Below are 27,906 nucleotides of genomic sequence, written 5' to 3' on the forward strand. Positions count from 1 at the left end.
AATTACTGCTCTTATTGGTTTTAGTTTTTTTTTCAAATGATAGAATTAATTGAAAAGTAAAAATTGGTATATTCGATTCTTTTAATAACCATTGCCATAAATACTGTCTAGACATACGATATATAAATGTAAAAATATATACAACTATAATTTAAATAGTTCATCCTTCTAATGAGCATATTATTAAGCAAGCTGAATTTCACATAAGGGCCTAAACTCGCGTACAAACGCACCAAGAGAACTGACTCAAGGACGAGGGAAGAAGAGGGAGTCTCGCATGGGAAAGTCCAGCTTGCGAGCTTACGTGAGATTATGAGTTTTGTTGCAAACTCCAAGTTTCAGCCTCCACTTTTATAACGATTATTACGCCCTTGCGTCTTTTTCACTCCCCTTTTCTCCTCTTCACTCTCATTACTCAACACAATGAGCTTGCGATTCAACTTGGATCAACACGACAGAGGATTATATCAAACTTAATTGCCAATCATTCATTATAATAATAAATTTTATTTCTTATTCTACCTTTTATGTATATATCTACTGAGACTATGAAAAAAATAAACTTCCCCTAGAGGATCGTTAACTAATGGTTAATCTTACAGACCTATGAACACGAATACTCTTTTCTCTACAAATGACCACTTTTTCTTCTTTATTATCTCTCAGACTCGGACATTCCTAAAACTTCTGCAAACGTGCTAATTTTTTCGCGCAAAAAGAGCTGAGGAAATATACACCTGGTTGGTTCACAACCCCAAGAGATCAACAGACAAATGGCACGCGATTCCCAAGCCATACCCGAACCATTCCTATTTCTTACGCATTTCGTTTCACCAACTATTTCCGATCCACCCCCTATTAATGTCTTACTTGCGAGTATTTTGATTACAAATGAAATGGAAAAGAAATTATCATTAAAGGTGCTAATGTATTTGTCTACACAAAACAAAAACAATTCATCACTTTTGCATTTTTATCATCAATGAATGAATTTAAAATAAACAATTCATTTTCCACAATAACGATTCAAGTCTTTCCGTACTGAATTATGTGGTCTGTGAGAGTAATTAGATCGTAAATAATAGTGATAAAAATGACAAAAAGAGAAGTTCTTTATCGCCATAGCGGAAATGTTAGTACGTCAGAAATCCCTAAATCTTCGAGTCCCTTTTTCACCCCTTTGAAAACCCTTAGCATAGCATGACTTCTACATTGCTACCAGCCTGAGCATTGTCGTACCTTTTTTTCCTATCTCTCTCTCTTTTACGTAATTAAGAAATCTCTGAGAAAGACTACAGCCACCGGCTCGTGCCGAGGTAAATTAAGTCTATGACTTATTCAACTTTTATCTACAATTGCCAGAGAAAGAGTTACGACGGCTAAATTTATTATATTTTATTGCACCTTTAAACTCCCATAGAATGTGCGAAAAAATATTTCTGTAACTAAGTGTAGCAGTACTTTTGTCAAGTACAAGACATTATTGATATTAATTTTCCTAATAATCATTCTTCTAAGACTTAGTTTAAAAGAATTGTTTTTTTTTTTAAATAATTATTTGAATAAATGAAAGCAAGTTAGACATCTCAAGAGAGATAATCGAGAGTGAATATTCGAAAGTTCGAAATGGCAAACTTGGTCTTCAGTTAGTATAAAGTAGGGGGATGATTGCAAATTTTAAGCTTGTTTAATTTAACACCTTGCCCGTGTAAGCTTCACTCATAGAGAGGGTGGACTCGAAAAGGTGGGAAGCAGAGGAGTCGAAAGTTTCAAGTTTTCAACGGCTCGCCTAGCATCTCTCCTAAATTCTCTTTCCCTTCTCTTACGCTTCAAGTCATTCTACAGCTTTCGCTCCACATAAATATGGCTTCGAGAGGGCTCCGCACCCCCAACCTTTCACTGAGTCAAGTTACTCGCCCGAGTTAAGATACAAGTTCCTCCGACCTTTTGTTTCTAAACTGTAGCTTACTTTACTTGTCGATAGAAACAAAATTATTAAATTAACTACCATATTTGGGGCTTCAGACTCAAATTCATTCTATTTTTTTGTTTATTTGTTCTTTAATTAATTTATGTTGCATTAACTACTAGATCATGAACCATTACTTATTATTACACAGATTTTTGCACACATAAGTAGCATTTTAATTGTTATTAATAGGTATTTTTACATCATTCAATCTTATAAGGAAAAAAACACTGGATTTGCAGTGAGTCTTTTTTGAAAAGAATCATAGCTTATTTCATCTAACTTTTGGAGGACACTGTATATATTTATCTTGGAGTTATTTTTTTATTAAGAATTTTTTGTGATATCAAAACACTTGGCCAAGTTCCTAATGGAAATATTATTCTTTTGTCTTTTGTAGGTAACACAGGGTAACGCAACGAGACAACCAAACGGAGACTCTGGCCATAACCACAATGGGTATCCAACGCCTGCTACGTCGACTACCCATAACGCTCTAAATCCCATGAATAATTTAAACGGCATCAACGCACAAGCTACATACGACACCAAATGACAACCAAAGTAAGATACAATCATAGGATCGAATCTTGAAGCAATGATGAATTATAAAAAATTGAAGAAAGATAAAAATTCTTTAATGCTGCCAAAGATAAATTTTTCTTAACTGCTACTGATTCGATTGACCCACAAATAAATAATGACTAAAACCAAAGTTAATTATTGGATACCAAAAAAAAAAAAGTAGAAAAATGAAAATAATTTGCGAATTAAATTGTGATCGCAGGTATGGAATTTAATAAAATTTAAGAATGTCTTTAAATGAATTAGAATATTAATTGTCTAAAATTAATTAAGTAAGATTTAATATAAATTTAATTTATAATTAAGTTATTAAAAAAATTTTGGTGCTCATTAGAAGATAAATTCGTTAAAAATTGGAATAAAAAGATATTTGAAAATATAAGAAAAAAAATAAGTAAAGATATTAGAATAAAATTCAAAGTTTTGCTCGAGCGAATTTGCCGAAAGAGAGTGAGGTAAATTCGTAGATAAATCGAGATCGGCCGCTACGGTCGCCGGGCACCCCCGGGGGTGTAATACGTTAAGGGTGACTTAGCGTCGTTTCAACTTCGAATCTCCGTAGAGGCCAGATTGATGCGGCCAACTTTTACGTTGCCTTATTTGCGAGTCAGATAACGAGGCTGAGTTATACCCAAAGTTTTTGGGGTGTTAGAAGGTGGAGGAGAGGGTAGAGAGCGAGTTGAATGCTTTATTTCTTTACTGTGTACAAAAGAACACACATATTCGAGGGTTTAAAACCATCCGTACCTGCGACAAATGCTTCCATGATATTGTTATATACAAAATATTTATATTGTATGTAAAATATAACAAATTATATTAAAGTATATATAATAGAATGTTTCTAATTATTGGATCAATAAATAGTGAAAATAATTCAATAAATATGTATATCTTCTATTGAATATCTATAGTAATTCAATTAACGTAAAAGAACAAAAGATTTTTTGTTCATGTAAAAAATTATTAACTGATTATAATAATAATCAACTGAATAATAATATTGTAAAAATATTGTAACATCGTTTTATATTTCATGAATTTATAAAACTAATTTCATTAAAGTGACTGAGTAATAAAATGAAATTATTTCTTTTGGAAACAAAATTTTTCCTAATAATAATAAATGTGTTTTACAACATTCGATAGTTGATTAAATAATGTTATATTTTATGTAATAACTTCTCAAACTGTTTTTGTATAATACTCAATAATTGTATAATTTTAAAAGATATAAAAATAAAACAAAAAAAAAAAGAAATCTTTCATTGATTGAAACAGAGAATTGTTCAGATGTTAATAATATTGTTATCTGTAGTATAAAAATGCTAATATAACCATAAAATTTTAATGTCATATCTTCAATAACGTATTTCCACACTCGATTTCCCCAGCTCTTCCAATATTTCTCATGTCTTTTATTATATGAAACTGTTGAGGATCCTATAACGTTCTTCATACTTGTTTCCTTTCAAATATTTAAGGTTCCTACGTGATTGGTTGAACAAAATCTACGTCAATAATTTACCAATCATACAAGCACTCGTGGCCCTTTGTGTTATATACCGCGAGTGAAACGGATAAATCGCATTGTGTATTCAAGAGAAGCTTGAATCCAACTCTATTGGGGCGTGTGGAGGCAAAAAGCATCGTACAAGACCTCAGTAATCTTGATTCGCACGAATTGACTCGAAATTCAGCTGAACATCGCGAATTTATGATGTCGACGCGTATTTCAACACACGAAATTCATGTACACAATATATTTCATAATCCACTTCAATATTTCTATGCCTAAAATAATTATGATTTTATTCTTAATTAAGAATGAAAACTTTTTAAAAAAAAACTAACCCTGAGTAGGTAAACATTTTTCAAAAACTAGCAGAATCAGATTCTAATGTTTTTTTAACCATTATCCCATTTTGGGTGCAAATAAAAATCTAAGTAGCAGAAAATCGAATCTCCTATTCTGGACCAAGGTTCTTCCTAAGTGTTGGGTAGTTGAATAAGTCTTTACAATAGTGCAAGAACCTAAAATTATTGTTTCATTCAAAATTAGACAATTTTTATCAACAGGGAATTCACGCTTTACCACATCGTTAATAATTTTAAAATAAATGTTACATTTTTGCAATTACTAATGCAACAATCCAATAAAATTACACGAGAGTAATAAAAAAAATCACTTGCTATTTTTGCTTGCTCAAGCCTGCACATTTTAATCAATAACTTTTTTGCTAATATCTAACACCACACACCCATGAATATTTTTCTTAAAACAATAAAATCAAACCTGTTACAATCACTTGCAAATGATAAGTTAATAATTGTTTCTTTTAGATTGATAATGTGATAATTCAGATAAAGAGTACAATGATATTCTTTTAATAAGAATATTAATTGAATTATGCAGAGATCAACATTCAGCAGCAGTATACCTTTGCAGTTAGGCGTGCCCGTAGATAATCACTTGCTATAAATAACATTTATAGAGGGTGCGCCGTATACTAATTGCCAATGATTACTGCTAGCAAGAGCTTGAGAAAAATTACCAATTTACTTCGAGTGGCTGTCATTTGTCATACCTCAACACTTGGTAAGGTTCACGTGAGTCAGTCTTTTGATAGATTTTAAACTTTTACTTTTTATTATTTAGTTTTTCTTTTTAGTAAATGTCTATCCATCACGCGACCGTTTAAGTTCATGAAATATGAAACGACTGATTGTTTGATTTATTTTGCTATTTAATCTTCATTTTTTTTTAACTCTCCATTTAGAAGTTATTGTAATAGGTCTGATTGTTTGAATGAGATTCTAACATATCTAGAATGAAGTTAGTTATGCTGGCAAACCAAATCGTATTTAAATTTATTTTTATTTAATTTGATTATTTAATAATCATTTTTTTTTCATTCAATCATAATAAAACAATTTAAATTTAATTACGTTCAATTTTTTTATATAAAGTTACTTTTGGAATTATTCAAATGTAATAAAATAAAAAAAAAGGGATGTATAAAATTTATGAATCTGACGTTGAAAGTTTTAGAAAGAGAAAAAATATATGAGTAAAAATCAAGGATGAGCAAATAACAGCGATTAATTAAAAAAGTAAAAATTGTTTTCATAAAATTCATTTACGGAAATATGCGCGGACTGAAATAATATCCGGGTGGCTGATGCGTGTTCCCTGCACCCGCCTAAAGTATAAAAGGTAAAAAGCTACCCCAGGGAGAATAGTAGAATGAGGAGGGGGTGAGTTGACACAGAGGGGTTGAAAAGAAAGTTTTCACATTTTTTTCATTTCCATAACTCTTATAAAAATATTTCTATTCTAGCATTGTGTATCCATACTTCAACCTGGTACTCACAACTACCACCTCGAGAGGTTTCTCGAAGGGAGTGAGACTTGCGAAGTGTGATTTAAGCACGCGTAAAACGGTCGTTAAAACAACAAAGCTTTTTAATGTCCTTCCTTGATTGCCTAACTCAGTTTATTAAAACGTTGCAATATTATATATTTTTTCTTTCGTCTTTGCATTCCCTCAGGTGGCTTTCTTTAAGGAAGGCCAAAGTTTCATTAAATTGTTATACTTTTTTATTTCTTCCAGATCTTTTGTCCAACTCTTGCAAGTAAAGTAAAAAATTACTTATTCTTGCAACAAATCAAAGATTTGTTTTTTTTTTTTTAATAATTTAATGTTTAAAAACGTATTCAATTTTAAAAGAATTATTTTAATTAGAGCAATTTCAAAACAGGGTATTTGACAACAGTGTTGATAGTCGAGTAAAGCTTTAAAAAATTTCTATCCTATCTCTGACCTTTCTTTTAATTCTGATTTTTTCCAAGCGATAGTCTCCCTGTTGTTTCTTTACTTTTCATTCTCGCCTCGCTGGACTCCGATTGCTCGTGGGACACATTGTCGAGCAAAAAGTACCAAGGGGTAGGAATTAAAATACTATAGATATTCTTTCAAACAATTGAAATCATTATACTGAACAAAATAAATGTCTATTTAAGCTTTAACGTATTGAAAATTAATATTTAATTTGCCTTTTTTTCATTAAATATTTGATCAAGTTAAAATAAAACTTGGAATCTCAGCATTCAGAAGAGCATCTCCTTTTCAATCACACAACTGAATGCACATAAGAAAAAATTTATACAAGAATCTCAGACTATCCATAAAGAGATGTAAGAAAATATCAAAAGTGGACGACAGTAAACATATAGAAAGCATGAAAAATGTCAGGCAACGAAATTGATATGTATATAGATAGATTGAAGAAAGGAAAAGAACGACAACTATCTTTTCATTTTGCTATGTCCAGAAATACCTTACGCCCTCCTTTCCTAAAACGTTTCTATCCATAATATTCAAGGTAGTACTCTCGCCTCAAGGGTCATACTGTTTTTTCTCTTTCTCTTTTTTCATCTAACATCCTATGTGAATATACTTTGAGTACCTGCGTCAGCATTTTTTTCCTTCTTTCCATGCTCATTTCCGGTGATATTGCTACTCCCTCTTTCATAGTATTCACTTTCTTTACCAGTGCAAATATACTCTTGATTTAATTTTCTTCTTTTATTCCATTATATCATTATTAATGTTTCTCTCCAGTTTCCTTTATAAAAATGTTACCCTCGGTTTTGTGACATAGAAGCCTTTAGAAAAGACTCTATCGGAAAACCTGTAAGAAAATTTGTTTTTTAGTTTAATTGAAAAACCGTTTTAATCTATTTACTACAAATCATTTGTCTTTAATTCTAACAAATTAATACTAATGAATTATTTTCTAATTACATAGTCATGTAATTCATCCACAAAAAGTAAAAAATAAAAAAGTAATGTAATTGTTTTTATGTAATTAATATCGATTAATTAATTTACTTAAAAAAGATTTAATGCTTTTTAAGGATAATGACAAGAGGAACCGAGCAATCTTGAGCTTAAAAATTGCCTAAAGGTGTATTGCTAGAATTATGGAGATAAAAGAGCCTGAAGAATGGTTTTAGGTAGGGCTTTTGTTTCGCGAGTACGACCACTTGTAAATATAATTACAAACTACAGTTGTCCCACCCCTAATTTGATTCTGCGGTTGTTTTCACCCACTCCCACCCCTTTTAGTCTCTATCTCTTGCGTTACTGACATTCTCCTATCCCTTTCCCGAACGCATTGTCTTTCGTCTTTTCATTCAAATTACCGAGGCACGGTGTTTCCCATTCTCACAGCAACGACGCCACTGCCTGCCACGCAGAACAGCCGGAAACCCAGCGTTTTCTCCCTTGGTATTGTCGCGGTTTTATTGAATCCGCCGAGTATTGTTTAGCACCCAAGCGAGACGTTGTCGATTGTCAAAGAAAATTGAACCATTTTTCAACAAAATGCCACACAATAACTCGTCTTTTTAGCCAATCTTAAAATTCACTTGTAGTTTGTACAAAGAGAAATAATTGGGGAGATGTAACTTTCTACATAATTGAAATTGTTTTAGTTTAAATGAAAATTTAAATTCTATTACTGATATTTAAACTATCAAACAATAAATTGAGGTAATTAAATGTTCCAACAGAAAATATTCATCGATGAGAAATTTAAAAAGTTTCAAAATTGAGATAAATTCCTAAATTGATGAGAGTTAGGAATAGGCTGTTGATATTCGTGTAATTAAAATTCCACCCTGGATCTCTGAACGCGTCGTAGCTGCATGAAGAGCAAACGATTCTTGTTTGTCTTGACAACAAAAGGAGGAAGGAGCACGATGTTGGTTTCCCGAAAGAGGGTTATGGTAACCGGAGGTAGTTACAACAAGAGTAAAAGAGAAAGAGCAGCGAGAGAAACTAGAAAGGGGTCGCAGAATTATTACATCTTTTGTTCTGCGTCTCGAACCGCCCCATTTGTGGAATTGTGGATCGCATTCGAGACGCGATTGCGGCCACTGAACGAGAGGACACCCATGGGGGTAACTTCCAAAGTTAACCCTTTTGTTAGTTTGACTAATTCGTACCTACAAGTTATTTCTTCATTCACATTTACATTACAATTAGCTTCAACAATTATTTTCTGCAATTTTTCATTATTTTTTAAGCTATTTCAAAATTCATAATAATCTGATAACCCAAAATGAATCTAGTCATTAATAAATCTCTATAATTTTAATAAATTGTTCACTCTATATTCTTAAAAGTTTAATTCAAGAAAATGAAAATTAAATAGAATAACGAAGGGATGAAGCCAATTTGACGCTAGCGTATCTCCAAGTATTTAAGGAAACAAGTGAAGTTATCTTAGTTAAACTCTAGAAGAAGCTCCCATCAGTGACTTTATTCTCCAGGTTTCACATTCGCGTAGCTCTAAATTCCTTTTCTCTGTCTATATAACCCTTTCCTTTATGTAAACCCTTTGAAAGAATGTATAACAGCATCATTAACGTAAGAAAGTTAGTACTGTTATTGCCAATGTTTGCCACGAAGTCAAGCAACTTTTACTTTTACGCTGCGATTCGAATTAAGAATTTACGATAACTACTCTTTTACACCCTTCTTATTCTTAATATTCTATCCCCTGTCGGATCATCCCTTTTATCCCAAAGGATGGTACTCTTTCCTTTAATTGCAAACGATAATGTGTCTTGAGAGACTCACAAGTAATTCATAATATTATTTGCTGTGTCTGCATTTCTTATATAGGAACTTGTCGAGTGTTTCAGAAAAAGAAAAGAAAAAAGTTGAATATAAGGGTGAGAAAAAAATATCATAAGGGGTGACTTAACGAAGAAACATAGAAAGAAGGGTCAATTTTGTGAAATAATCGCGACAAGCACGATATTACTAAGAGTTATAACCTTATATCTTTTATTTCTTTTACTTACCCTTTAGTCTTATTCGACATTGGATTTTTTATCAAGTTCGAGATTTCAAACCAAACGGCTCAAGAACTTCCATGATCAATAATCCATCGTCAATCTTAGATCATAATCGTATGTGCATGAACACATCTGTTAAAAAAATTATTATATATTTTTATTTTATATTTCATGAAAAAAATTAATTTTTTGTAATATCGTGAACAGTTAAAATAAACTACTCAAAGTAAATAAAACTGAAATAGTACTTTTTATTACTTACCTTTTGTTTTTCATTTCACTGGATATTTCTCAGTAAATTTAAGACTTTTCAAAGTTGAAGAAACTCCTGTTAATAACGAAGAGCCATTAATTCCAAACCATAGGATTCAACGAAGCATAAAACATTCTGAATGAACCACCAAATCTTCCAGACGAATCTTTACGTACTGGAAACAATCCATTCCATTTTATGACCTGAATTTGGTAAATCTCAAATGACCTAATTTAAGACCAAGTTCGATAAATAATTGATTGTAAGAGTTCATCTTCATATAAACTTTGAAACCGATGTATCACCTGTACATAAAAAAAAACATATGAAATATTTGATTTTATAGAAATAGCTCTATTTTTAACAAAAAGTGACAATGAGTTTTTGTACCTTTTTATAAAACTTCAACAAATTTTTTTGTGAAGGTTAAATCTTTCGTTTATATAAGTGTCAAACATAGACTCGAATTCTATGGGCCAACTTAAAATATGTAAAACTTGCCCACTGGGTAGTGGATAACAATAAACTAACACTTATACACTCTCTTCAGCGGACAATAGCTTGTGTTGGGATCCAACACGGCTGGTGCTAACAACCTCACCTTGACGAGTTATGAGAAGCCAGGGTACTTCAGAGTACAATCTCGAGGGTAGTATGTGTTTATGTTTATTTTTCTTGTATTTTTCTCATCTTTGTGAAAAAAAGTTTATAACTTCAGGCTATTTTATGATAAATAAATGGAAAAACTAGCACTGAATCGAAATTTGCACAAAATTTTGTTTCTTTTTATGAAGAAATTTTGATAGAGTTTTTCAATAAAAAAATACTTTTTCACATATTACTTTGTTTCGTAAATTATTAAATATTAACGTAATTGATCTTGAATAAAGAAGGAAAGCAAATAATTACGTTGAGTAAGCTAAATTATTCTCTTTGTATGGGGGAATGTTCAAAGTACAAACAAGCACACAGTAAACAAACTAAATCGCATGTTTTGTACACAAAATTGGTATTCTCTGAAAAATTATTATATTTTCCGAAGTAAAATTTGTCATGTAATTTATTTATCATAAATATAAATATTAGTGGAGAGATTTATTAGAAACTTTTGCCGAAAAGCAAATAATTTTGGTGCTTTAGCTTCTGATCGCTTTTTGCGTCGCATTTTAATGAGCATGCGCACAGTCGAACAACGACAAAAGACGCCAAAAACGCGGGAAAAAGACGGATCTCTTATTTTCCAACCAAGACCGCTAATGTAAATCCTACATTATCGACATTTTTGAAACTACTTTATCGATTAGCGTTAAAAACTTGAAGAGCTGATATTTATCAAATTAAATAACGCTTTTTCTTTAAAAAAATGCTCATTAATAAATCTTTTGTTACGAAGAAAATTTTTTTTTAATTACAATACAATGTCAATTAGATCATGCTCAGGAAAAAAAAATGTTTTTCAAATTTTTTTTGTAGAGGAACGGAATGAAACCAATGGAGCATTCCACTTCCGATTCATTCCTTCTTTTTGAGATTAGCCGCCATACTTGGCGTTTTGTATCAAGAAGTTTTTACTTCATTATTCCATAAATTGTTTAGTAATCGGGTGATTACTAATTAAAAAACATGGTACAAAAGAAGGTAAATAAACTACTGCAAATGATAAAATAAATATTTATATAAATCTAATTATATTTCAAATAACTGTTACATAGTGAATTATGACAGGTTATACGTGTGAATATTTGTTATGTTGTAGAATGAAACATGTGTTTGATAAGCCAGAGTTTTAATCATTTTATGTGCATTTCAGCCCAAGAAGAAGGTTGGAAAAAAGGTAGCTGCTGCTCCCTTAGCAGTAAAAAAAGTCGAACCTAAAAAGGTAACTAATCCTTTATTTGAAAAACGTACCCGTAATTTTGGTATTGGTCAAGACATTCAGCCAGCTCGAGACCTTAGCAGATTCGTAAGATGGCCAAAATACATTCGTATTCAACGTCAAAGAGCTGTCCTTTACAAACGATTGAAAGTCCCACCACCAATTAATCAATTCACCCAAACACTTGACAAACAGACAGGTTAGTATTTCACACTCTTTTTCATTTTAAATCTACTCATTTATCTATATTCATATGATCTATTACCATTTTTATAGCCACACAACTATTCAAAATTTTGGAAAAATATAGGCCTGAATCTGCTGAAGCTAAAAAGAAGAGACTAAAGGCTAGAGCTGAAGAAAAAGTGGCTAAAAAAGAAGATACTCCAACAAAAAGGCCAAATGTTCTGAAAAGTGGAAGCAATACTGTGACTACTTTAGTTGAACAAAAGAAAGCTCAGTTAGTCGTCATTGCTCATGATGTCGATCCAATTGAGGTAATTCAATATCTTATTTATCTAATATAATCATTACATTTTAAATCAAAGAACAAGTAACTTTGCAATGATGCTAGAATTTCTTCACCTGAGATCAAAAAGTTGACAAAAACTTTTTATTCAGAGGATGAAAAATAATATCTGAGTAGTAATAAATTGATAATATTTTAATAATTATCTTTTCTCCACTAATTGAAAATAGTAATAGTATAATATTCAATTATTTTGTAGATTGTTCTTTTCCTTCCGGCTCTTTGTCGTAAAATGGGAGTACCTTACTGTATTGTAAAAGGTAAAGCACGATTGGGACGTCTTGTTCGACGCAAAACATGCACAGCTGTCGCTCTAACACAGGTATTTTTTTTTTTTTTAATTCTAATATCTAATTTATCATTAATAAATAAATAAAATTTTTTTATGATGATTCATGAGCCAATCCAATGAGTGAATGTGATATATACAAATTTTTCCATCTGAATTAAAAATAAAATGAACATAAGATGAAACTAATATTTAAAATGTTCTAACATGTGATCAATTTTCTGTATTTTAGGTTGACTCTGCTGATAGAGCCAATTTCGGCAAGGTAGTTGAAGCTATTAAAACGAACTTTAATGACCGTTACGATGAAATCAGACGTCACTGGGGTGGTGGACTTCTCGGTAGCAAATCTGCTGCTCGTATTGCTAAGCTTGAAAAAGCTAAAGCTAAAGAACTTGCCCAAAAGCAAGGTTAAACCTTTAAAATAATGGTTTGTATATTCGAAAATGCAATCAATAAAAACGGAAAAATGAAGCAAAAGATTAAAAATTCAAATTAATATTTATTAATTAAATCATTTAATATTTTATTTGTCATGATTGTTTCATATAAATTCATTTACATTCTTTTTTTTATTAACTTCTCTAATCTTTTTATTTTACCTGCTTCATGTTCAGAACTTTCTCTCGAGATATTCTGATTGTCAACTGTAACATCAGAACCTAAACTTGCTTTAAATTGTTCAATGAGTTGTTGTTGTTCTTGTTTTCTTAAACCTTTCATATCTAAAATTTTCTGAAATTCTGGCATTTGAAGATCTGGCAATAATCTTTTACATTGATCTGCAAATGTCTTAGGACATTCAGTGGTTGACATCACAATTTTTAAAATCATTTCTGCTTTTGCCATCCCTTTAACAACAACTTTTGTATATGTAGCAGGAGCTTTACGAGTAATTTGGTAACCAGTAGAAGGTAAATCAAGTAGAGCAGTCTTAAGCATATGAACATCAAGTAAAAGTTGTTCTGCACCAACTGCACTTAATGGTTTACATTTATATAGCTGTTGAACAAGCTTAGGTATAAATGAACTAACAAATTTAACACATAATTGAGTAAAATATTTTCTACAAGATGATAATCGATCACGAATAGTCGGAATAGTTTGCCTTAAATGTGAAATTATTGTGCTTATATAAGTACTTTGATCTCCAACACTTTCTATGGCTCCCCATTGAACTTTTATCATGGCAGTCAATGCAGGATCACAAGCAGCTTCAAGATCTTGAACTAATAACTGAATACAATTAGAAATAACATTATGAAAAAGATCTTGTTCTTGAGAGAGATTAATTTTTTCAGCATAAATTTTATCTGTTTTTTCTTTTAGCTTCTCTTCAAGTTGTTGAGTTGTTTCTAAACAATATTCTGCAGTAGTTAGAATACAACAAATTCTCGATTGCTCCTCTTTATTAAATCTTGTATTTTCTCCTTCTTTCAAGAAGCTCTGAAAGTTTTGAATCAATCCAGCAGTAGAAAGATCACGAAAGTCTCGTGTTATGTTACTCATACTAGTTCCTAAACTCACGCTTCCTCCCATTTTCGGTAAATTATTTTGTAAAAGTTTGAGAGCATATTCACGAAGATATTTTTGAAAAGTTTCAGCTAAATTAAGCATGATTGTTCCAGTACTTAATTGTGTACATTGAATCATACACTTTTTGTAAAATACAAAAAGATCAGCACAAGAAGATAAAACACTACTGGGTCCTTCAACTCCGTCAAAGTCTTTAGAACCAGGTGGCTGTGTTTTGCAATCAGATATAAACTTGTCCATTAATTCGGAGAGATTACGATCTAAACTTTCAATGTAAATATTTAAATAAGGTTCAAAACACCTGCCAATTAAATTAGCAAATAGCGAAGAAGTTGGCTTTTCATGTTCGACTTTTTCATTATTCCCTTCTTCAAATGGATTCGTAGATTCTTCTTCAACAGTAAGTGAATGAACCGAAGTATTTTTCGCTAATTGATGTGATTTTGAACCTTCTAGAGTAATTCCAGTAAATCTTTTAGCTAATAAATTTTCAAATCCAGTAGTTCTTTGAATCGCGTAAAGAAGAAGTTTAACATCAATTTCAACTCTTCTTTTTTGCATCAGTTTGGCTAAATCTTCTCGGGTAACATGACAAAATTGAACCGCTATTCTTTCAGAAACATCCCAGTCTATTGGAAAAATTGGACCAAATTTTTGTTCAAAGTCCATTAAGTGTTTTTTAATCCAGGTATAACGTTTATCAATTTTATCTAACCAAGCAATATCTTGATTTTCATCAAATAAGTGAGCATACTCTTGAAGTTGAATGTTGACGAACCAAGTTAGAAGATCACGTTTCACTTTAGGATCTAATACCGATAAAACTAAACAACCTTCAGTTAATTGTGTAAAATGTTTAGGATTTTGCCCAGAAAATGCCTCTTTGAAATCAGCAGTAATTTGTTGAGCTAATTGAATCTCCATTTGACGAACTTCGTCAGATAGCTGCTTAATCTGAGGTATATCCATGTAATTGCTAAAAAACTGCATAACTTCCATGATAACTTGAAGTTTTAACACAATCTCTCCATACTGCTTTGATTGTATTAACGTTCTTAGGCTATCCACTTCACTAACGAGAACATATAGCTTATTTAATGCTGTTATAGAAGCTGTAAGATTTCTCTTAGCAGAGTCTAATTGTTTAATGTCACGAGTAATTTCTTTAACAGTTTCTTCAGATTGTTCTGCTTTACTTTTTATGTCTTTTATATGAATAAATAATTGTTTTATAACCTTTTGAGCCTCATCAAGAGCAGCTCTACCATCCTGTCCAACATTTGTTTGTCCTCGAACAACAGAACGAATTTCTTTATCTATTGAACAAATTTTGAATTCCATTTCATTCACAACATCATCAATATTTGATAGTGATTGCTCTGTTGGAAATAAAGTGTTGATGTAATCAACGACATTGAAGTTTGGTTGATCTAACGGATCATTACTTGGCAAAACCTGAAACGAATATTTTTATATACTTATATTCAGCATAAAAGGAATATGTTTTTACATATAATTTTTGAAAACCTGTTCTATAACACTTTGAACACTTTCGGGGAACGTGTAATTTGTTGATTGAAGTTCATCAAGATCGTCTTCTTCACGAGTCTCCATGATTTAATTAAAATTGTGTTTAAAAATTTAACAGATTCGGTTGAAAACTGAAACCATTTTATTAATTGTAAATAGTACACAAATGTTAAATAAAATTAATTGTTTTAAGAATTATCTTCATTAGAAATAATCAAAAAACAGAGAAATATTTTAAACTAATTATTCATACTTTCAGCAATAAATAATATTTATCAACACCATTACTTCTTTATTTTAAATTTCAAACATTTCCAAAATACCTGTTATTTACTTTCCAATATATCATATATCTAAATAGATTACCTTAATCAAAATACTTGTAACTATTGTAAAATAATCAGCTGTCAACTGTCAGAGGATTGGAGCACCTCCCACGCTTAACCTCACATAACCTTACATTTACAAATTGTGTCAATTGTTACCAACATGAAAAATCCAGAAAATCTTGAAGACGTGTCAAAAGATTTTGAGCATTTCTCCATTGAATTATGGCAGAAGTGACAAAAAGAGACAAATTATCAACTTATCTCAAATATACTTTTACAACAAACCGGTTATTATTTTGGTTCTCAACTAAATAATAAAATTCAGATAACTCATCTGCTATTTAAAAAATTTTAACAGCTGGATTAGTGAAAAGTTGGTTACTTGGATGAACCACATACGTAGAATGGGAGGCAACTAGCAACGAGAGCAGACGTATCGCAGGTAAAAAGTTCATCGCTTTCTTATTAAATACTCCAATGTATAAATACAATTATTGTACCCTCGTGATCATGTTAATTTGATAAATTTCATTAAATTTATTGAACTGTAAAAGAATGTAGGGTAAAAAGCTCAGCAACTGCATAAAGAGGCCTTTAAAGTGGCGAATCTGCCACAGTTCTATCAAACTTCAAGTGTGATTACGAGAGAAATCATGGCTCTACGCAAAGTAAAGGGAAACTTTGAACGAATGTTCGATAAAAATCTTACTGATTTAGTTCGTGGGATTAGAAACAATAAAAATAATGAGGTAATATATACATTCATTTAATTAAAATCTATCCATTACTCATAACCTATCATTTGTACTTGTATTATATTTAATTTAATGTTTTTTTTTATCAAAATGTATTTTTTCCAGGCTAAATATATCACCCAATGTATAGAAGAAATTAAACAAGAATTAAGACAAGACAATGTAGCTGTGAAAGCAAATGCAGTGGCCAAACTTACATACGTAAGTATTCGTGCATATTTTTATTTTGTTTGTTGTCAAATAGTTATACTAAATTTTTTAAATTTTTAGCTCCAAATGCTAGGATATGATATCAGCTGGGCTGGTTTTAATATTATTGAAGTAATGTCATCTGGAAAATTTACTTACAAACGCATTGGGTATTTGGCTGCTAGTCAAAGCTTTCATCAAGATACTGAGGTAGACATAAATACATAATAATTTATCGAACGGTTTTTTAAATCAAATAATATATAATAGCATGCAATGTGGAATTCTACTGGATCTTAAAACTTCTTCATACTATTTCACCTTAAAAAAGCATATTTTCTAATATTTGAACTTACAATTATTTGCAGTTATTGATGCTAACCACCAATATGATTCGCAAAGATTTAAATAGTCAAAGTCAATATGATGCTGGTTTAGCATTAAGTGGACTCTCCTGTTTTATAAGTCCAGACCTAGCAAGAGACTTAGTAAATGATATAATGACTTTATTAACAAGCACAAAACCTTATTTACGAAAAAAAGCTGTTCTTATGATGTATAAAGTATTTTTGCGCTTCCCGGAGGCTTTACGTCCAGCTTTTCCAAGACTTAAAGAAAAACTTGAAGATCCTGATAGTGGAGTTCAGTCAGCAGCAGTTAATGTTGTATGTGAATTAGCAAGAAAGAACCCAAAAAATTATTTGAGCTTAGCTCCCATATTTTTCAAACTAATGACTACTTCTACAAACAATTGGATGCTTATAAAAATCATCAAACTGGTGAGTTTCGTTAATTTATTTTCATCAATTACTCATAAATATTTAGCACAAAATTCATTCAAAAGTTTTCTGTGGTTTAGAATATGTGACTAAAAATTTGTTAAAAAATCAATATTTTATTAAACTTCCGTCGATCATTTCCTATTGTTTCTTCATTCAGTTCTCAACGATAACGCTGATTGAGCCAAAATTAGGCCGGCAGTTGACCCAACCGCTCATAGATCTGATATCAAGGTTGATTTTTTAATTGGATTATGTCATTAGTTTACATTCTGTAAAATGTATAATTTTTGCTTTAATTGGTGTTGAAATGATTGTTGTGTAATTTACTTGCATTCAATTATTTATTGTCAAAGTAAAAGCTAAATTTAAAAATAGATTTAATCAAAATCTCATCGTCAGTAGAAAGTATTAACATTAAAATAGGTAGTAGTATAGGTATTTACATTTTTTTTTATTATTATCTGTGAGTCATTTAAGCTGGTCTCGCAAAGAATTTTGAATCCAACCATTCGAGTTATTTTTTATTTCATATTATCCTCTCTAAAAATAGATGCAAATTTATAAAAACATTTATCATACATAAAAATTTGTTCACAAATTATTTAAATTGTTAAATGTACTGATTAATTGAATATATTTTTAGCAGATATTTTACTCTAAATTGAAAATATTTAGATGAAGAATTTTTTTTTATCATATATAAAAGCATTTCTGTTTATTTCACGAATATAACAAATACTCTGAACATAAGTCAAGAGAATAATTGTCATTTTGACTAATAATGATCGATGATAAATTAAATTTTAAAAAGCTACGTATTGCTTTAATAATCCACAAGATTGTAGACTCGTTGAAATTAGGTCAATAATCAGCTCATTTATTTTATCTTAGTCGCCTTATAGAAATAATTCGTAGTCCTCAAAATTTTAAATCAATTTACAGTTTGGCGCCTTGACACCTTTAGAACCTAGGCTTGGAAAGAAACTTATAGAACCATTGACCAATTTAATACACAGGTAATTGTAATACATGTATGCTACAGCTTATCATTCGTGCTTAAGCTAAAAATAATTTTTTTATCATCAGCTTCAACTAAAAATAGCATATTAATATTTAAAAAATTGATTTATAGCACTTCGGCAATGTCTCTACTTTATGAATGTATAAATACTGTGATAGCCGTCCTTATTTCAATATCATCTGGAATGCCAAACCATTCAGATTCAATTCAACTGTGCGTTCAAAAATTAAGAATACTCATTGAAGATTCAGACCAAAATCTTAAATATTTGGGTCTTCTAGCAATGTCAAAAATTCTAAAAACTCATCCAAAAAGTGTACAAGCACATAAAGATTTGATAATGCAATGTCTTGATGATAAAGATGAGAGTATTCGATTGCGTGCTTTGGATTTGCTTTATGGTATGGTTTCCAAAAAGAATTTAATGGAAATCGTTCGAAAGTTAATGATTCACATGGACAAAGCTGAGGGAACAACATATAGAGATGAATTATTGTCAAAAATAATTCAAATTTGTTCTCAAAATAATTATCAATTTATTACTTACTTTGAATGGTATATTTCGGTTTTGGTGGATCTCACGAAAATGGAGGGTACTAAACATGGTCAATTGGTAGCTACACAACTTTTAGATGTAGCTATCCGTGTTCAGGCAATTCGAAAGTGCGCAGTGCAACAATGTGCCTTATTATTGGAAAATGCTCATCTTCTTACTGGTCAACCAAGAGCTACAATGTGCGAAGTTTTATATGCAGCAGCTTGGATTTGTGGAGAATTCTGTCATGAACTTGATGATCCAATAGCCACATTAAAATCTATGTTAAAATCTCAAGCATCAAGCCTTCCAGGTCATATTCAAGCAGTTTATGTCCATAATATTTTAAAATTAGCAACAATAACGTTAAATAAGGCTCAAAAAGACGAAGATCAAGAAACAATTGATCAGATTTTCAGTTTAAAAGATAAAATGGCAGAATTCGTCTGCTCGGGAGATTTAGAAGTTCAAGAACGATCAAGTGCTGTATTAGTTTTATTTGATTACCTTCAACAGAATCCTTCACTTATTAGTGAACTTGCCGAAACTTTTGAAGGAGAATTAAATCCTGTTGCTCCGAAAGCTCAAAAGAAAGTACCAATACCTGAAGGTTTAGATCTTGATTCTTGGATTAATGATCCACCATCTGAAACTTCGGATGAAGAAGATTTGGATATGAATGATATTTTTATAAAGTCTGACAAGTCAGTTGAATATGGAGAAAAGAAAGTATCAATTGAACCAACAGTTGAAGAGCTTCAAAGGCGAAGAGAAGCCCGAAAAATAGAACAAGAAAATAATCCACATTATTTAAAAACTTCCAGTCCAAGAAGTATTAATTCTTATCATAATTCTAGCATTAATAACAAAACTGATGATTTCGATCACATTCCTATTGCTGAACTTGATTTGCCAGTTTCATTAAAAATTAATTCATATACCAATTCAAAGTTACTAGACTTCAGTATGGATCAAAAACAAAAAAGAAGAAAAAATGAGAAGAAAAAAAAGAAATCGAGAAAAAATAAAGATCATTCAAGTTCTGATGAAGGTCAAGATGAAGAAAGATATCCAACACATTATATAAATACTGGAATCGGTGAATTACCACCTGGTGCTGAACTTAGTGACAATGAAGATACTAATTTAACTGATATTAATGATCCACATCGAGCATTGAATATTGATTTAGATATTCCACTCAGAGAAGATGAACGATTACCAGTTTTAGAGCACAGAATATCAGAAAATACCAACAAATCAGATAACACTATGTCTCGAGAAAAGAGTAAGAAAGAGAAAAGTTTCAAGAAGACAAAGAAAAAGAGCAAGCATGAAAAATCAAGTAGTCAAAATGAAAATCAAAATAATATAGATTTATGGTTGGGAAATGATATGATTAATGATAAAGAGAATTCAAGTAATGACAATATTCAGCGACATGAAGATGAGAAAAAATCACATTCAAAAAGGGTAAAGTCTAAAAAAAAGAAAGAAAGTGAAGATGGTTCAAGAAGACGGAAGAAAAAATATTCAGAGGGTAAAAAACATGATAAATCATCAGGTTATGAAGAGACTGCAGGGATTTCTACTCCTTCCAAAGAAATATTACCCGGACTTACAAGCAATTGTGATGAAAATGAGACGTGTATTAATCACGAACCTCCACAAAAATGTGAAGAATTAGCTAAGAATGATAAAATAAAAATGATGTATGAATTAAAACAGTCACCTCATGATGTAGGAAAAATAATTGTGGCAATCACATTGACTAACATTAGTGAAAAACTTATAAAAGAATTAGATCTTGATGTGTCAGATGCTTCAGCATTGAAATTAATAAGAAATTTTGGAGAAGAATTTGGTATAAAATTGAAAGTCCAATTAAATCCACAAGCTACGACGAAAGTTCATTTACCAATATTGGTATCAGATGATACATTTGCCCAAAAACTTCGTGGTTCTCTTTCCTATATGGTAGAAAATCCTATCGGAACAGTTCACGAGAAATTGGATTTTACCTTGCCATTATCTTATTGCGATTTTTTGGTGGGAAGCCTCACGCATGGTGATATTCTTGCTGAGTTATTAAACAGTGATCAATTAATACATAAAGTTAAAAATAAGATTGAAATCAATGAAGATTTTAATCGAATATTAAAAATAATCTGTCAACAATGTAATTTTACTCTTGTTGAACATGTTGATGATGCTGCGTCTCTCTATGGTCAATCACTAAAAGGTCATCATGTGTGCCTTTTAGTTAAAAAAGTAAGTTGAACGAAGTAATTTATTTTTTACATTCTATGAAAAAAAAAAATTAAAACAATTATTATTATTTTACAGAAATCAAGTAATAATTCTCCTACCCTTACAATTGAAGGCAAAGGAGATAACGCCTCTTTATTATCTGGAGTTGTGGATCAGATATTAAAATTACTTTCGAATTATTGATAATAATTATAATCATAATGATAACAATTAATCGTAAGTATGAAAAAATAAAAATATATATTAAAAAAATTATGTATAATGTGAAGAGAAATGATTCGTTGAAAAAATTTATGTAAAAAAGTAAGAATGAAAGAAAGAATAGTGTTTATTGCTCATTTATAGTGAAAATTAATATTCTATTGAATTTATATGCTCTTAAATAATTTTTCCTATTGAGTAAATTATTAAATAATCATTAAACTGACCGATAAAACGGTTAATATATTAATTTGATAAACTATTGTTTTTTTTCTCTTAATTACCACTTATCTTTTCAAAACTTAACGATCAAATATTTATCATTTATCTTATAATACCTCATTTATGGTGCTAAATTTAATTGTTTGTTTAATAATTGAGATGAATTTCAATATTTTACGTAGGTATAATATTTAATATAACAATACAAAAGCATGTCACAGTAATTTGTTATAATATACATTTACATATAAAGTACCAATTTTTTCAACCAAGTACTACCTTTCAAAACATTTACCATCGTTGTTCATCACGTTGTCGTTGATCATCACGTTGTCGTTGTTCAAACGTTCTGTCCGCAATGCTAGCATACTCTGGTGGTCTATCACTATAGAAACCAGTTGCTCCATATGATGATGCTGATTGTGGAGGGCCTTGTTGGAGTGGAGCATTGTACGGTGATGGAGCATTGCTCGGTGATGGAGGTGAATACAACGAAGATGAAGGTGGAGGAGCTGGACCTCTCGGTCCTGATTGTATACTAAATAAGGAACCAAAATTGAATTACATTATGTATGATTCGTAAATTTTAATACATTGAATAGTAGACCATAATTAAATTTTACCTATTGCCTCTATAATAATCATCACGATTGCGACGACGTAATTCATCATAAGTCGTATAAGTTTCTCGTTGGGCTGGTTGCAATGGAGGATTTACAGCATATGCAGTTTCTAGAAATAAATTAAAATATTTTGATAAGTAAAAAAAATGTATAATTAAATGGAGTATGAATAACTTCTTTAATGCAAAAAATCCCTACCTGCGTCAACAGGACGGAAATCATAAGAATCTAATTGATTCGATTGATAAGGTTCCACGTCAAATGATGAACCTTGTGGAGTATCAGATGAAGGCAAGATAGAATCAAAGAAATTTTCACCAGTATTAACATCAACTCTGAAACGTAAAATTATATTTGTATTATAAATTGTTATAAATGATAGTATCATCATTACCTGACTCGTGGTTGCATTCCTTGAGCAGCTAAAATTCTATCTTTTAATGTACTGTTAGGAAGTGACAGTAACTTCTCCATACATATTCCTCTGTAAGACATTGTTCCAATAAAAAACCCAGCAATTCCACTAAGTGCCATTCCCCACATATTTCTTTTAACTATTCCTTTATTCATCATATAATAACATCCACCTGCCATCGCTGCCCCCATAGGAAGACCTCTGTGATATATTGCATTTGATCGGCATTCATTTAATATTTTTATTTCTTCAGGTGTCAACTGTATTGAAAATAAAATTCATGTATAATTGAATCTTAAACAATATTATGCAAAATTTTAAATATGTCGAATTTATGTATTGCTGATAATTGATAAATTGGAGTCTAAAAATTAATACTCACAACAATATTAAATAGAGGATTTTGTTGAGATTGATAAGGATTTGCCTGAATATTGGGCTGTGCACCATATGGTAATTGTTGTTGATCCATTATGTCGTTTAGACTTTATTTATTATTTTAATATACTTTAATGTAAATGAGAAAAAGATCATACAATCAAGATATAGATTCACAATACGGCAAAGAATAAAAATGTGTGTTACATTTTTATTCTCTGCTGTATGGACTTGTATAATTAAAAAGTAGAACCCTTTCAGTTCTCTTAGTGGTAAATTATCAACTGGTGATCCCTCAGACTCGATATAGAGTGACGCTAACCTCTTTATTCTCTTCATAAAAGTATTTTCCAAGGAAAAAAGTCTATCTCGTAAAAGTAGAAACAATTTTGTTGGCAGGACTCGTCTCCAGTAGACTTCAGCAAGTTGTTTAGATCAGTTTAGATAATGTGAAGTTTAAAGACAGTTATGGTGATAAATATATCGTTTTTTAAGTGTTGAGAACTGTAAAAATATTACTATATCAATACACGCACAGTTCCATAACCTCTTAAGAATGTCAGTAACATAAGTCAGTCATTAAATTAAAGTATTTCGCAAGCATTTTGTGCTAATAATATTAATATAACCTTTTGGAGTAATCAGAAAAAAAATGTAAATGTTAATTATTATTTTTTATTTATTTTTCCTAATTTATAAAATACAGGTATTTCAGACAATAAAATTTGTGTAAAAGGTTACCAAATAAAAAAGGAATTATTTAATAAAAAAATTTATCGGTATGCTTAAGGACATACCGTTGAATATTCTTGTGGAATGAATGAGGAAGAGTTATTGAAACGATCCGCTGCTGAGCGGGACAGAATATTCAGTTGTTACGATCGTGGTAGAGAGAATGGTGCTCAGATCGACTCGTGGGAAGATCCAGGATATGAAGTGTACCATACAACAGACAGATATGGATTTATCCAGTAAGTATAAATATTATTCCCAATTATTAAGGGTTGCTTCTGCAACATTTATTAAATATCTAAAATTATTTAAATATCAGAGATTATTTTTCACCGCAAATAAAAAATCATATTGTAATGTTATTTCCTGCTATGAATATTTTCTCTTCATATATTTATTTATTTTAATCGTTTGGTGTAGTTGACTTTTACAAACAAAATGGCAAATTATATTCTTAATTAAAATTTTTTTATAAACAATAAAAATTATTATGTCAATTATTTTCTTAATTTTCAAGTAAATTGTTGTAATTCATATTATCAGATTCTTTAGAGAATAACATCTACAAATGATTCTATTTTTATTTATTAGTCTGTGTTATGTTTTCGAAAATATTTAAAGAAACACTTTAGAGTTAGAAAGTAACATGATACATATCTATCGAAAATCTATAGCTAATTAATAAGTACCTTTTTCAGGTATTTTTAAGAGATAGTTTGTTAAGAATAGAGTTAGTAATCTTTTCGAATATGTATATCTATGGTTTCCGAGAAACCTGATGATTTTTTCCATGGATAGTATAATTCAATCCTTGGCATCTTGTTACAGTGATAAACGATTACCACGCAAACTGGAGACGAATGAAATTAAAATGCATCAAATTGAAATGGAAAGAGTGAAGAAATGGGAAAAAATGACGAGTCATTGGGAGAGCTCAGCTACCAAAGAAAAATTAAGAAGAAGAGTATATAAAGGTATACCTGATAGATTCAGGGGACGAGTATGGGCCTTATTACTTGGAATAGAGGCTTTAAAACAGGAAAAAGCCGGAAAATACGAAGAAATGCTTCAACTTGCTAGGCAATGGTCAACAGAGATCAGACAAATTGATGCAGATGTTGCTAGACAATATAGAGATCATATAGATTATAGGTAATTTTATTTGTTTTTTTTTTTTTTTGTAAACATTGATGAATATTATTCTTGCAGTTTGGTAAGATAAATTTATGATAATAATTAATTGCAGAGAAAGATATAGTATCAAGCAGAGATCCATGTTCTATGTACTGGCGGCATATAGCATGTATAATATGGAAGTAGGATATTGTCAAGGAATGTCAGTTTTAGCAGGATTATTATTATTATATATGAATGAAGAAGATGCTTTTTGGGGCCTGTCTGTTCTACTGGCAGATAAGAAGTACAGCATGCATGGTTTGAAAATTTTTATTTACTTTTCTATCTTAATAATTTAACCTTAAAGTTTGAAATGAATGAATAAAATTAATCCTAATCTGTAAAAGAGCTTCTATAAATTTAAACTATCTAAAATAATCTATCAATCGATCATTTCGATTAAATGGTCAGTTTGAAATTTGGAATAATTGCTTCAATAAGTTTGAACTTAGTGATAGAGAAATAATTTAAGTTGTCGATCTAAATGAATTTATTATAGCTAATTATTTAATGTTTCAGGTTTCTACATTGATGGTTTTCCCAAACTCAATCGATTTATTGAACATCATGATAAAATAATGAATAAATTCCTTCCAAAGCTAAAACGTAAACTAGACAAATGCGGTTGTGATTCAATGCTTTATGCATTAAAATGGTTTTTTGTTGTGTTTCAGGAAAGAGTAAGTTGAATATTCTTTTTAATTAATTTAAAAATTCCAATATATAAACAATTTATTTATTTATATGATACATAATTAAGGATCTAACAGTTAAATGTATTGTATATTTTTTGTTGACAATAATAGACGCCCGTTAGTCTTGGTCTTCGTATTTGGGATATCTTCCTTTTGGATGGAGATCGAGTATTACCTGCCATAGCATATACTGTAATGAAACTACATAAACGGTACTTAATGCCGTTAGATAGTCTTGATGAATTCTGCAATTACTTACAAGCGAAACTTGAAAAAGACTTTCGCTTTGATGATGATACAGTGATAAATGCGGTTGAAAGAAATATAGAAGAATTGAAACGTGCCAGACTGGACTATCCAGGTGCACCTTTGCCTCATGAATTGCCACAATATCCATTTGGAACATTTAAAGAGCCTTCATTCACTAGTAAGGTAAGTCAAAATCAATTGTCTTATTGATCACTATTAATCTTTTAAGTAATAAATATTTTATCTATTCATTCTGCTAAGTGAAACAAAGATTGTTCCAACTTTACACTTATTGAATTTATTTTTAAGTAGTTATAGTTAATGTACTTAATAAATACATTCAACTTTCTTCCTGGGACACATTTTGATAACATCCGAGGTATTGTTATTATTATTTTTAAAATATTTAAAGATAAATATAAAGAAATTAATGAATGTGAATCTTTTTAAAAACACTGTTTTTTCTAAAGCACAGGTAAAAGAAATCTGATATATTTAATTGAATAAATGGGTGAAAAACAATTTTACGCAACATGATTTTTATAATAAAAATTTAAAAACAGAAAAATTAAAAAATATAATTAATTTACTTATTATGAATCTGTATAACATTATGCTAACAAGAAATTAATGATTGGGAACTAGAATATTTATTTTGTGAAATACTAAACTTGAATGATATATTAACCATGAAATTGACTAAAGTAAAAAGACTATTATTTATGATGATTATTAATAATAAAATTTTTTGATAGGTCGGGAGACGTGCAGAAGAATTTTCTGAAGCTCAAATAGTCTTGAGGGAGTCAGTAGCGCAACGCAGAGATCTGGCAGTTCTAGAGGATAACCGGAATAGTCCAATCCCTGGAGATCCTCCGAGTGGCAGCGATCTTGGGGGTATAATGGAAAATCTCTCGACTCGTCTTTGATGTCTAAATTATTTTTTCTCCGTGCCAATGAAGCCGATGTACTTGCAGGAAGTAAATTCTCATTCGATCCGAGCCTTGATGATGGTGGATCTCCAAATGGTTCCCGACGCTCTCTAGCTGATACGTCGGTTACATCAACAGCTGATCTATCAGTCTTTAGTTCAGCAACACGATCTCAAGCTTTGGATAATAGTCTTGATACTCAAAGCAACATTTCCGTGGGTAGTTCCGGCAGTGGAGGACTTCCTACTCCTCGAGCAACACCTCATCATCCCAGTCCAGACATCGTAAGGATTTATGTACCTTATTCACCACTTTCCCCGTCCTCTTATGAAGAAGATCTCCAACGTTCTCTTCCTCGTGCACTCGAGGCTAATAAAATACGCATAAAAATTGATCCCGACGAAACACCAATAGTTGAGAATCTCAAACCTTTTACTCTCGAGAGTCCTGAAGTTGAACTAGATTTGAAATAAATTCTCGAGTAAGTTTGATTATTAAAAAAATCTAAAATACTCTATATGTTACTACTAATGGAATAAAAAATATTTCTTTATTCCTCAAGTATTCTTATGATAAGTTTTATTTTTTTTTAATATTAGTAAATAGAGTTTGGAGATTAATTATATATAAATATAATACTGTGTAAAATAAGAATGAAAACTGAACGCCTATGGTAATTGTTCAATATGTAAAAATAGTTCGATCTAGATACGAAAAAAAAGGAATAGTTCTTTAAATAATAATATTTCTTCTTAGTGTGTGTATAGAAGTTTATGACAGTATTTGAATAAGAAAAAAAAAAGATTGAAACTTAGCAATAGCTTTGACAATGTAAATGTCAATAGCACATGATGTAACAAATTTAAGGACATATTTGCCAGTCTTATAATTTTCATAATTATAATTATGTTCAATTATTATCTCAATCATTCGCTTATCACTTGGCATGACAATTAATTATAA

At 30.5% G+C, this 27,906-nt stretch overlaps 6 protein-coding genes across 11 annotated transcripts in view; 4 read left to right on the forward strand and 2 right to left on the reverse strand.

Moving 5' to 3' along the window:
* LOC118071989 (LIM domain only protein 3-like) overlaps positions 1–3,476 on the forward strand; it is a 47,664-nt gene extending 44,188 nt beyond the window's left edge. Inside the window, exon 6 of the mRNA XM_035091523.1 lies at positions 2,370–3,476. Coding sequence (XP_034947414.1) covers positions 2,370–2,525 — 156 coding nt within the window. The 3' untranslated portion in view covers positions 2,526–3,476. The remainder of the gene's footprint in view (positions 1–2,369) is intronic.
* Positions 3,477–11,188: 7,712 nt separating this feature from the next.
* Positions 11,189–12,867, forward strand: RpL7A (ribosomal protein L7A). The gene is made up of 5 exons (XM_035091520.1): positions 11,189–11,316; positions 11,489–11,753; positions 11,831–12,051; positions 12,283–12,405; positions 12,605–12,867. Exons 1-5 carry the CDS (start codon positions 11,302–11,304, stop codon positions 12,785–12,787), a joined length of 807 nt encoding a protein of 268 aa, XP_034947411.1. The 5' UTR covers positions 11,189–11,301; the 3' UTR covers positions 12,788–12,867.
* A 6-nt stretch (positions 12,868–12,873) lies between these two features.
* Vps53 (vacuolar protein sorting 53) lies at positions 12,874–15,960 on the reverse strand. 3 transcript variants are annotated; one of them, XM_035091515.1, is made up of 3 exons: positions 15,805–15,960; positions 15,436–15,569; positions 12,874–15,363 (listed from the first exon to the last, which is right to left on the reverse strand). In XM_035091515.1, the coding sequence occupies exons 2-3, from the start codon at positions 15,520–15,522 to the stop codon at positions 12,931–12,933; spliced, it is 2,520 nt and encodes an 839-aa protein (XP_034947406.1). In that variant the 5' UTR covers positions 15,523–15,569; positions 15,805–15,960; the 3' UTR covers positions 12,874–12,930. The 3 variants fall into 3 exon arrangements, with proteins under 3 accessions (XP_034947406.1, XP_034947408.1, XP_034947407.1); XM_035091517.1 differs by having other exon boundaries at positions 15,762–15,845; XM_035091516.1 differs by having other exon boundaries at positions 15,692–15,816.
* garnet (adaptor-related protein complex 3, delta 1 subunit-like garnet) lies at positions 15,946–21,781 on the forward strand. The gene is made up of 8 exons (XM_035091514.1): positions 15,946–16,209; positions 16,322–16,516; positions 16,628–16,723; positions 16,793–16,921; positions 17,080–17,490; positions 18,436–18,509; positions 18,626–21,320; positions 21,396–21,781. The coding sequence occupies exons 2-8, from the start codon at positions 16,421–16,423 to the stop codon at positions 21,501–21,503; spliced, it is 3,609 nt and encodes a 1,202-aa protein (XP_034947405.1). The 5' UTR covers positions 15,946–16,209; positions 16,322–16,420; the 3' UTR covers positions 21,504–21,781.
* A 126-nt stretch (positions 21,782–21,907) lies between these two features.
* Positions 21,908–23,397, reverse strand: asrij (OCIA domain-containing protein asrij). The gene is made up of 5 exons (XM_035091519.1): positions 23,164–23,397; positions 22,761–23,041; positions 22,565–22,701; positions 22,367–22,475; positions 21,908–22,281 (listed from the first exon to the last, which is right to left on the reverse strand). Exons 1-5 carry the CDS (start codon positions 23,251–23,253, stop codon positions 22,035–22,037), a joined length of 864 nt encoding a protein of 287 aa, XP_034947410.1. The 5' UTR covers positions 23,254–23,397; the 3' UTR covers positions 21,908–22,034.
* A 115-nt stretch (positions 23,398–23,512) lies between these two features.
* LOC118071906 (USP6 N-terminal-like protein) lies at positions 23,513–27,863 on the forward strand. Of its 4 annotated transcripts, none has more exons than XM_035091391.1 (8): positions 23,513–23,813; positions 23,866–24,130; positions 24,720–25,043; positions 25,138–25,325; positions 25,587–25,747; positions 25,874–26,194; positions 26,767–26,908; positions 26,989–27,863. In XM_035091391.1, the coding sequence occupies exons 2-8, from the start codon at positions 23,976–23,978 to the stop codon at positions 27,414–27,416; spliced, it is 1,719 nt and encodes a 572-aa protein (XP_034947282.1). In that variant the 5' UTR covers positions 23,513–23,813; positions 23,866–23,975; the 3' UTR covers positions 27,417–27,863. The 4 variants fall into 4 exon arrangements, with proteins under 4 accessions (XP_034947282.1, XP_034947278.1, XP_034947281.1 ...); XM_035091387.1 differs by having other exon boundaries at positions 23,896–24,130; positions 26,989–27,416; XM_035091390.1 differs by having other exon boundaries at positions 23,950–24,130; positions 26,989–27,416.
* The last annotated feature ends 43 nt before the right edge of the window (positions 27,864–27,906 follow it).

Source organism: Chelonus insularis, unplaced genomic scaffold, assembly GCF_013357705.1.
Source record: "Chelonus insularis isolate UGA/USDA-ARS -01 unplaced genomic scaffold, ASM1335770v1 contig_88_pilon, whole genome shotgun sequence".
NCBI lineage: Eukaryota > Metazoa > Arthropoda > Insecta > Hymenoptera > Braconidae > Chelonus > Chelonus insularis.

Coding starts and splice junctions, on each gene's coding strand:
- Vps53 (XM_035091515.1), bottom strand. CDS start 15,522: ATGGAGACTCGTGAAGAAGACGATCTTGATGAACTTCAATCAACAAAT. Junction 15,364..15,435: donor TTCAAAGTGTTATAGAACAG/GTTTTCAAAAAT, acceptor TATTCGTTTCAG/GTTTTGCCAAGTAATGATCC.
- asrij (XM_035091519.1), bottom strand. CDS start 23,253: ATGGATCAACAACAATTACCATATGGTGCACAGCCCAATATTCAGGCA. Junction 22,702..22,760: donor GGAATGCAACCACGAGTCAG/GTAATGATGATA, acceptor TTTACGTTTCAG/AGTTGATGTTAATACTGGTG. Junction 22,282..22,366: donor GATTATTATAGAGGCAATAG/GTAAAATTTAAT, acceptor TTCCTTATTTAG/TATACAATCAGGACCGAGAG.
- garnet (XM_035091514.1), top strand. CDS start 16,421: ATGGCTCTACGCAAAGTAAAGGGAAACTTTGAACGAATGTTCGATAAA. Junction 17,491..18,435: donor TTATAAAAATCATCAAACTG/GTGAGTTTCGTT, acceptor ATCAATTTACAG/TTTGGCGCCTTGACACCTTT. Junction 21,321..21,395: donor TGTGCCTTTTAGTTAAAAAA/GTAAGTTGAACG, acceptor ATTATTTTACAG/AAATCAAGTAATAATTCTCC.
- RpL7A (XM_035091520.1), top strand. Junction 11,754..11,830: donor AACACTTGACAAACAGACAG/GTTAGTATTTCA, acceptor CCATTTTTATAG/CCACACAACTATTCAAAATT. Junction 12,406..12,604: donor CAGCTGTCGCTCTAACACAG/GTATTTTTTTTT, acceptor TCTGTATTTTAG/GTTGACTCTGCTGATAGAGC.
- LOC118071906 (XM_035091391.1), top strand. CDS start 23,976: ATGAATGAGGAAGAGTTATTGAAACGATCCGCTGCTGAGCGGGACAGA. Junction 25,326..25,586: donor TAAGAAGTACAGCATGCATG/GTTTGAAAATTT, acceptor TTAATGTTTCAG/GTTTCTACATTGATGGTTTT. Junction 26,195..26,766: donor AGCCTTCATTCACTAGTAAG/GTAAGTCAAAAT, acceptor ATTTTTTGATAG/GTCGGGAGACGTGCAGAAGA.